Below are 10,573 nucleotides of genomic sequence, written 5' to 3'. Positions count from 1 at the left end.
TACAACAGTTGCAGGTTGTTTTTCCTGCACGACTGTAACATCCGCTGTAACGGATCAGACAACCAGTGAGAGGAGGAAGGGCCGCTGCGTACAGCTTCTGTGTCGGGTGCTCATCTGGCCGGAGGAGCCCCAGCTCGTTGACCTCGTAGCTTTTGCCGAGATGGGCCGACACGATCCGGTCGCCTTTTCTGACCCGACCTCCGAACACGGCGATGTTGGCCACCACCCCTCTGTAGTGGTCGAAATTGGAGTCAAACACGAGGGCTTTAAACGGGTCATCGATGCTCGCCAGGGGCCTGACAATAACAAGGACGGAAAAAGAAAAAAAGGCTTCACTTTTAGGCATCAAACATTTTTCATGTGAGAGGAAAACCCACATTAACCTTCTTACGCTGGCACTCTGTACACAACGGCCTGGAGAACCGCCTCGACATTCGTTCCAAGTTTAGCTGAAATCTGAAAAAGACGAAGAAAACATATTCAGAGTTGTTTCAGCAGCACTGGAAACTAAAAAGCAGTGTACATGTGGGCCGACTCACCCTAATGCATTCTTCACGGGGAATATCAAACACCTTTTCAATCTGCAACTCCACCCGCTCTGGATCAGCATTTTTTAAATCAATCTGAGGGAGAAATGTCAAATTCGAGCGCCGTGCTCGAGTAGAAAACAAATGTGATTAAATAAATAAACAGGTGGGCCTTCGGCGTACCTTGTTGATGACGGGGATGATCGCCAGCTGAGCTTCAAAAGCCAGGTAGAAGTTGGCCACCGTCTGCGCTTGAATCCCCTTTTCGTGCGACAGTGAAAATACGCATTACATGCAGCACTTACGTCCAGAACGATTCACGGAGAAAACCGGGAGAGATCTGTGTTTGGTACCTGATTGGCGTCGACGATCAACAGGACACCTTGGCACGCAGAAATCGATCGAGACACTTCATAACTGAAGTCAACATGACCCTGCAAACGGAAGGCGAAAGACGTGTAAAGCTATTTTCATCCATCCTTTTATGGACTAACGGTCCATGAAATAATAAAAAATGATATCCCACATTTCTTATCTTTAATCCAACATTTTTTTATTGTCTTTCCAGTTATGGCGGGGAAGAAAGGGAGCGGCGCTTCCTCCCCACATCCCACCTGGATGATCACTCACCGGCGTGTCGATGAGGTTCAGGAGGTACTGCTCTCCCTGGTGGCTGTAAATCAACGAGGCCGTCTGGGCCTTCACTGTGATGCCTCTCTCCCGCTCCACCTGAAGCTTGTCCAACACCTGCTTGTTATTCTCCGTCTTCGCTATGGCGCCTGTTTGTCAATGACACCAATTAGTGACACGATGTCTTAACTGGAATCAATTAGACAGAGAGAGAAGCTCCCACAGTCATCAGCAACCATTTGGATAGCCACACACACATCACAGTGATGATCAATGATGGGAGCACACAATCCAATTATATTTTCACATTATCAGTATGCGTTCAGACCTAAACCCAGATGTTGATTTCAAAGGGTAAGAAAGAAAAAAAAGAAGCTGATATGCAACACGGTAAGGAAACATACCGGTCATCTCCAACAGCCTGTCAGCCAAAGTGCTCTTTCCATGGTCAATATGAGCAATGATGCAGAAGTTCCTGATCCTGTCCACAGGGAACTTAGACAGGTCAATCGTGTCCTTAAAGGCACAAGGAGAGAAGCATGCAGATTACCGGGACAGTCGCTCAACAACTGCTGAGTGGCGCAGTAATCCGTCTCAAAGAAATGGCAATGTGTCAAAACAGATCAATCATTCGTTCTACTTCTGAATGGAGCACATGAAGAAGAACCACCACATCAGCTTCATACCCGTGAGTTTCTCAGCACTTCTCAGGCATTTACTTCAGGTGAACTTCAGGAAGTAACAGTGTTTTAGTATTGCCAGCAAATTGTACTCAATGTATCAAAAGTACTCATTCTGCAGAAAACATTTAAACAATGTATACATCTTTTTATACCTGTTTCACATTAGGGAACACATTTATCTGACTAAAGCTTTCAGATAAATGGAGTGGAGTACAGAGTAAGAGTATAAAGCTGCATAAAATGTAAATACTCTTAATACAAGTACCTCGACCTGTTGTGCTGAGTGTGTAACGTTAGCTACCTTGTGTGTTTGTGTGCTGGCCATCCTGAAGCCGCTGCAGAACACGGGCAGCCTTTTCATCCAGCGGTGTCTCAGCAGTGTGTAGGTCATGTTGTTGTCGCTTTGTATTTTCCTTCTGTACACTTTGAACTGTAAAACACGTCTCATCAGAGGCGTTTCGCACCACCGCTTCACGAGACAAAACGACATGTTTTCGCTAAGCTAAGTCACCAGCCTGCCAGCATGAAGGATACATAACGGTTAGCTAGCTAGCAGCTGTTAAATGCTTCGGCATTGTCATTAATATAATGCAGGCTGTTGCCACATTGGCGGAGCATTAGTGGAATGTCGCGACGATAAAGCGGACCTGTTTTTAAAGCAAATAGTCCTGTAATAACCCCAGTGCATGAGTTATCAGGGTGCTGACATTTTGGGTGACAGTTCACCCGCAAAGAATTCTGGGAAATGTTGTTTATTTTTTAGTACCAGAGATGGTAAAAGGAAACCAGATGAGTTCCTGCTATAACTTCCGCTTTCTTTTATGCCGGACAGAGCACGCGAGTAAATCGCTTTTCTTCATAAATATAAACTGGTACCGTTTGTCTTAATAAACTGTTGCATCTCTCTGCAGTGAGTTTTATAAAATGCTAATATGTCTACACATTGCTGCAGCCTGTGTCTACGTACAGTGAAGAAGGCTTTTAGGAGTTATTAGCCTCAGGGACGATAATAATATAGTAATTATGACGGAATAGTATCACACTTGAAACAACACTTGAACGCGTCAGAGGAGGAGGATTATCTCGACACACTGTTATCATTGAACGTGCTCAGACATTCGGAAGTCCCGCCCACTCGACCTGTCAGATGAGGGATAAAAATGGATATCAGTTGCTATGACAACGAAGCTACCTCTCTGCACAGGAATAGATTACTGCTTCTCCTCTTTGTGCAGCTCGAGATAATAAGACTCTATTACCCACAGTTTATGCCTGGCATGTAATCATCTTTTCTTTTTCTTTTCCATTTGAGATCTTTACACTGACTCCCGACCTCAGCACTCTGTTTCTCTTCAAGATAACACGTTCATTAATAATATCACAACACCACCGACATACAAGCCTCCTGCTCCGGAGACGTTTACAGATTGCTCAATAACTCTTAAATCGAGCATCTCCTGCACAATCAAGCAGATTTGTAATCACCCCCCCTTCTCTGTTTCTTAAACCAAACAAAGATGGCAGCCGTAAAGGACTGCTTCATGTTGATGCAAGATCCAATTAATGTGTTATATGTGAAAATATCAAACATTATCAAACAATAGAACATAATATTCGGTAAATAACCTGACAATAAAACTTTTTTTTCCCACAAAAAAACCCAAATTGTGTACAAGACCAGCATGAAGATTTAGACCAGGCATGTCAAACTCATCTTCACTCTGGGGCCACATCAGCATCACCGTCGTCCTCAAAGGGCCGATTGTAAATGTCAGACTGTGTAAATGTAACTACTCCTAACATATTGGCAAATAACTGTCTTTGCATTTGATTATTGTTTATTCAAGTGTCAAAGTCTGGTTACTGAGAATTTTCAAGAATCTGTGAAAGTGGACAATGGTCAAATACGTTGTAGATCACCATATATCGACATAAATAAGCTGCCGCTCGAACAAAGAGCACGTAGTTTATCGTAGCCTAGGCAGTTTGCCGTGGTTACGAGTCTCCAAAAGCGCTTTTACGCAGACGTAGTCTGAGTAAACCATGTGTAAAATATAAATTTTCTGTCGTATTGTTATCAAATTTGAACTTGTACTAGGTACTATGGCTTCATGCTATGGTACCATTGTGTTTACCAGCTAATAAGTCCCAGTTATAGTCATCTGCAGGCATCTGTTTGCCAAAAACAATCCAGGCGGAAATAAAAAACCTTCTATTTCAGTGTGTTGTAAACTCTATAGCTCAATGCCAGTAGCACTTACAGTGATTCTATTTGTGAAGAAACTTCAGAGTGTTACCTTACAATGGAGACTAAAACCATACTCCCAATGGTTCAATAAGAGCTATCAGTTTACTTTGGGTACGCCTTGGATAGGCGATTTAGGCAAATTTTAGTGATAAGAGGATTTAAGTATGACTTTCTATCGCATAACTTCGACTTTCTATCTCATAATTTCGACTATGGGGATATTTATTTTATCAAATCTAACTTTCAATTTTATTTTTTATCTGGCGGATTCGCGGGCCACATAAAATGACGTGGCGGGCCGTATGTTTGACACCCCTGCTTTACAGGATACTATAAGACCTTGAAACTATAAGCTATATGCCGGCTGACACGCTACATTGACACGATACCTTGACACAATACCTTGACACTTTGACACGATAACACAGTCAAAAACTGTTAGCTTCCCGTCCACACACACCTGGTTCTCATTATCAGGCCCTTACCTATATGCACTTTAGGTCAATGTGCCACCCACTGTTCAATGTAGCGTGTCAGCCGGCATATGAGCTTGTAGTTTCATGGTCTTATAGTATCCGGTAAAGTTACCTGTGGTACTCTGTTAAGCTGGCAGTATGCAGATGAATAAATGGATCAACGGATCGAAAGCCAGACAGCGCATTGGACAGTGAAATGTTTGTGGAACACGCGTCCGAACAAGTTCTCCCGTTCGCCCCCCAGTGGCTTAAAGATATAAAATGGATATATATCCTTAACAGAGTACCACAGGTTACTTTACACTGAGGAATGTGAAAGTCTTGAAAACAGCAGGAAGTGCAGTCACATGACCTGAGCTTAGCTCGGTAGCTTAGCTTTGTGACTCCAAGCTATTCGTTAACGAGAGGCACACACTGGGGATGAGCCTCTGTGATCTCAAATAGCTGTAGAAACTGTACAAACAGCCAGTTATTTATATCTAAACCTTATAGGGAAATCTCAATCTCTAACTGAAAAAAGGGTCCTGAATGTTTATATTTACACCTGTGATTAGTATCTGAGAAGGTCTGTTAGGTTACAGTGACCGTAGAGCTCATTTGGATGGCTTTTTCAAAAATGCTAAAAAAATCAAGCAATTTACCTTAAAGGCCTTAAGTGGAATCTACACAAACTCAATGAGACGTTTTGATTGCACAGGAGGAACAAATGATATTAACGAGGGCCTGATTTTTCAATTAGTCTGTCTTCTTTAAAACACACGCACACACACACACACACACACCTGCAGTCTCTTTGTCATAGCTCACTACATTAGGCCAGCCTGTTGCCATAGCAACCTCAGCCACACTTCACCGTGTGGATTTGCTTTGGTGTCACGTGCATCTCGAGGTTGTGGCCTTTTTCAATTGTGTTACATTGAAGCTCGACGTTGTCATTTTAATAACGTTTAGTGAATCACTGTTCTAGATCAAGTGTGCTGAAAGAGACTAGGGTCTGAATCTTGTATGTAGATTCCACATACATCGCTCGGTACCCTGGGTACTACACTGGGTCTACACTGGCCCGTTCATAATACATCTATGATGTCAGATCTTTAGTCCAATTGAAGCCAGTAGGTTGGAACCGTCCCATGACTTTGAACTCAACTACCTCGAAATCTGTCTATGACTAATTTTTAATGATGTGACACTTTGAATACATTGTCAAAAGATATTCAATTATGAAGATTTGTCCTGCCAGACACCTCACATCCATCAGTATTGATTTCTGTCCGGCCACACGAGCCTCCGAGCGGGTGAACCGTCGGCAGTGGACGGCTGTGGATCGAGGCGATGGAGACGAGGAGACCTCACACAGGGGGTCTCTGCGGCGCTCGAGTCCCGGAGAGATACCGAAACCCCGTACTCACGGTCCCACACGATCCGACCCGGATGTGTTGGGAATGTATGGGGTTATTTGTATTTCATTTGTGTTTCATGGACTGATAAAAATACATATTCTAAAGTCCCTCTGTGAAAACCTTTGACTGTCAAGAATTTTGAACCTGACTTTATCCAATGTTCAGATTTCTGTTCTGGAAATATATGCAAATTAGCCAATTTTGATGACACAATGTCTCATTTGCATATCTTAACATACTATTTAAAAAGAAACTCGTTTGACAAAAAGTAATTTTCTTAACGTAAGAGATCAACTGGTTAAGTTTCATGGTCGTATCTATCAGTTCAAAGTTGTACCCTATTCACCTGTAGGCATATGTGTCGGCTATTAGCCAAAGAAAGTTGTGTTTAACTGGCATGTTTAAATATAAAATCAGATATTGGTCAATATTGCGTATTGGAAAACTCAAATATCAGTATCGGCTTGAAAAATGTGGCCTCAGTCAGGCTCTGGTTCACAAGCATGGCACAGACGCTACATAATTGAAATTATGTGTTTTTTATTTCAAACTGTGCACTGAATCAGGCATCCACCTCGTGAACAATCACTTTATCTGGAATGTTTAAGATTTCTATCGGGATGTTGGAGAAAATTTGAATTAAAAACTCATTTATATCCGACAATGTAATTTGTTAAAAAAACAAAAAGCAAATAAAAATGAAAGCTGCGAGCAGCATTGATCGGGCCCTCGCAACTTCACGCACGTCGAGGGTACTGGCAGGACTCTGGGTGACACGGCCATGCATCTTTTTTACGGCGAAGACTGTGTAGCCACGGCAACGGCGTTCGACGAAACATCAAAAGCTTCATGAACTGCCATTATGAACTTCCTACATTTGTGTGGAACTAATTTGATGTTGATTTGATTTACCTACTAAGAGAAACAAGCCAAAGTGTAAAGACTTTAACTTACTGTTACCAGTAGGTGGCGCTATGACTATGATTCAAAATTGGCCGGCAAATGTCAGGACTGGAGTCTAATCAAACACGTGAAATCTGGTAAAGATCTGATGATGTGGAGTCGAGTTACATCAGTTTATTCGTTCATGGTGAAGGATTGTAATTTGCATAGCCGCCACGTCGCCGCCCTTCAGTAACTTCTTACAATCTTCACAATGAAGCATTATCAAGGTCTTAAGTCATTTCTGAAAACATTTGAGAGGGATCTCATTAATCTGTGAGGAACAGTACACAACCTATAACTTCCGGTTGCCACTAGGTGGCGCTATTACTATGATTCTAAATTGTCATATAGATGTGTTCCGGGTCAGGATATTATGACATATGAGAAATTTGGAGCAGATTAGACAATGTACGGCCGAGTTACAACTTCCTGTTCCGTGGCGAATGGTGTTTTTTTGACGCCACGGACACATAGTTCGATAACCTTTTGATCTTTGAGTATATTTTCACTGCCAAGGTCTCAAGAGCATACTTACCAAATCTGAAGTCGATCGGGTTAAATCTCTAGGAGGAGTATGACGCCTTGAAAAAAACCGTCATCATATTCAAAATGGCCGACTTCCGATCTTTTGTACGTCCCATCACGTTCCACATACCGACCAAATTTTATACAGCTAGGTGAAACCCAATGTTGGGGCTACTCAATAGGGGGCGCTATCGAGCCAATATTTCATACTGCAGCTGGACACCCCAATCAGACTGCAATTTTCGCAAATTCTGGCTTGCGTGGCAAATTTCTAAAAACTCCCCGTATCCCAAGCACCTCCTTTTTGCGGCGAAACACGCGTGATAATAATAATAAACATTAGAATAACAATAGGTCCTCCACTCCGACTACGTCGGTGGTCGGGCCCTAAATATTAATGTGAAGCAAAATAATATCACTCTATGGTGAAAAGGTAACACAGCAGAGTACCAGACTGTATATACTGATATGGGGCTGAACATGATTTCTACAGCAGACTCTGTCTTCAAAATAAGTCTATACAATACTACATATGCTCATGAAGTACAATCATTGGTTGTCCCTGTTGTATTGACGCTGATGGAGGTGGATTACATGATGTATATGGCTTCTGAGCTGGTCCAAAGTTTCAGTGTAAACAGCAATCGATCTGCATACAGATATGAGTTGAAACTACAACTTCATGATGTTAACAAAAGACAATGATTTAGTCCCGAATCCTGGCTGTGTCGTCTCACTTGAGGCCCGTGACTCAGAAGAATTTCTGGCAGAGGAATGTGACTGTCATCCACGCATGATTCACTGGAGTTCCTGTTGGCACAGAGCGGTCCTGTGTTCACGGGCCGGTCCCTCTCATATCTGTAATTGGTTCAGAATAGCTTGTGGGATCATGAAATGTGTTGTGAGGAGCTAGACTCTGGATATGAATAATGACCTAACATTTGTAATGGCAGACATGCTGATTCGTTCTGCCACGGTGCTCCAGTCCACACCGGCAAATCCACACTGTCCTCCAGAGTTACCACCAACATCACGGGCAAGCCAACAAAGAGCTGTGATATGCACGTTTCATGTGTATCTCACGACATTCAAACCAGTAATTGGCATATGAATATGTTTGTAGATTGTTTAATCTTGCTAAAATCAATAAATATACAGAATAAAATAGAAACATACAAAATAATAATAAAAATAATGCATATTATTGTGCTTGTGCAGCAAAATGTTCATGCTTTTCGTCTAAATTAGCGATATATTCTGTTTACTGTGCTGTTATTATTGATATGCCATAGATAGAACACCTACCTAAACAAAATAGTCACCTCGCTCTGCTGCTCTGAGTTGCTTTCTTAGCCTCTCGTGGCTCATTGTTTAAAGCGCTACAGAACATTGCCTCAAACCGACTGTACTGTACTATACTGTCCTGTACTGTACTGTACTGCACTGTCCTGTACTGCACTATACTGTACTGCACTGTCCTGTACTGTACTGCACTGTACTATACTGTCCTGTACTGTACTGCACTGTCCTGTACTGCACTATACTGTACTGCACTGTACTGTACTGTCCTGTACTATACTGTCCTGTACTGCACTGTCCTGTACTGCACTGTCCTGTACTGCACTATCCTGTACTGCACTGTCCTGTACTGTCCTGTCCTGTACTGCACTCTACTCTCCCCTACTGTACTGTCCTGTACTATACTGTCCTGTACTGCACTGTCCTGTACTGCACTGTCCAGTACTGCACTGTCCTGTACTGTCCTGTCCTGTACTGCACTCTACTCTACTGTACTGCACTGTCCTGTACTGCACTATACTGTACTGCACTGTCCTGTACTGCACTATACTGTACTGCACTGTCCTGTACTGTACTGCACTGTCCTGCACTATACTGTACTGCACTGTCCTGTACTGCACTATACTGTACTGCACTATACTGTACTGCACTGTCCAGTACTGCACTGTCCTGTACTGCACTGTCCTGTCCTGTACTGCACTATACTGTACTGTCCTGTCCTGTACTGCACTGTCCTGTACTGCACTGTCCTGTCCTGTACTGCACTGTACTGCACTGTCCTGTACTGCACTATACTGTACTGCACTGCACTGTCCTGTACTGCACTGCACTATACTGTACTGTACCAAATGACAGACAACTCTAAGCTAAGTAGGCAATTTAGCTTGCTGGTGAAGAAATTCAAAGATCTAAACTGCTGAACTCAGGAGTTGGTGGGGACCAAAACAGAGCAAAAGGGAGAGCGAGTACACTTGTAAGGAAGAAAAAACGTCCAATGTGATGATAATGTTGCTACTGTCTGTTGGATGCATAAATAGGCACTTTGTTTGCTGATACATTGGCCAAAAACGTTCTCAGACATTACTTGGTCGGGGCTGTGGGTCTGTCAGCTTTGTACGGGGTTTTTCTGCTACAGGTCAAAAATTAGAAATCCATTTTCACATTATGTTAAATTGCAGGTTATTTCAGTTAATGACGTTTCTATTGACAATATATTTATCTTTATATTTGAATATATTTTTTGTAAAAAAAAGACTAAACTCTGCCCGTGCTAGCAAAACCTGACAGCACACTCGTATAAACATACCATTCAGAGCGTTGTCTGATTCAGTTACGGCAACTTTTTGACTGAATATCAGCTTTTTCCACATGTAATGATTCATGAATGAAAACAATAGTGATGTCATGGAAATAAACGAAGCACTCATGACTTAACTGCTAGAGTTTTACCTCGACATACACTGTGTGCATCTTCTGTAATTCTATTTCTTATCTCAATGTAATGTTAATAACTCACATCAGCACTGAACGCGATCACATGCACAAGCACACTAATGTTGCAGCTTCCTATGTTTTTGGCGTCTTGGAGTGTTTAAATAATTCTCGAGGTCAGTGTGATTGCAGCCCCATACCTGCAGTCACAGACAAGAAAACACCGTTTACACTGTAACAATATCATACATGTGTGTTTTTGCATTGGCTTGGACAGAAAACCAAAATTCAGACCACTCTTATGTGGCGAAGAAAGATGAGAAAAATCAGTCCCTTTCACACAAATAAATACGGTAATATTAAGAGTGGGCGTTACCAGAACAATTCAACACATTTAGAAGTAATCCTA

General features: G+C 42.3%; 1 protein-coding gene across 3 annotated transcripts in view; it reads right to left on the bottom strand.

The window, feature by feature from the left end:
- guf1 (GTP binding elongation factor GUF1) overlaps positions 1–2,532 on the bottom strand; it is a 7,575-nt gene extending 5,043 nt beyond the window's left edge. For all 3 annotated transcript variants that reach the window (XR_013771971.1, XM_079268280.1, XM_079268281.1), the window contains exons 1-8: positions 2,142–2,532; positions 1,562–1,673; positions 1,158–1,306; positions 881–961; positions 711–788; positions 540–623; positions 392–456; positions 93–296 (exon numbers count right to left, since the gene is read on the bottom strand). Coding sequence is in view for 2 of the 3 variants with exons in the window: in XM_079268280.1 (XP_079124406.1) it covers positions 93–296; positions 392–456; positions 540–623; positions 711–788; positions 881–961; positions 1,158–1,306; positions 1,562–1,673; positions 2,142–2,330 (962 nt within the window). In the remaining variant the exon portion in view is untranslated. The remainder of the gene's footprint in view (positions 1–92; positions 297–391; positions 457–539; positions 624–710; positions 789–880; positions 962–1,157; positions 1,307–1,561; positions 1,674–2,141) is intronic.
- Between the last annotated feature and the right edge of the window lie 8,041 nt (positions 2,533–10,573).

Source organism: Melanostigma gelatinosum (assembly GCF_949748355.1).
Source record: "Melanostigma gelatinosum genome assembly, chromosome: 5".
Classification (NCBI taxonomy): Eukaryota; Metazoa; Chordata; class Actinopteri; order Perciformes; family Zoarcidae; genus Melanostigma; species Melanostigma gelatinosum.
This window is presented reverse-complemented; position numbering and strand designations above follow the sequence as displayed.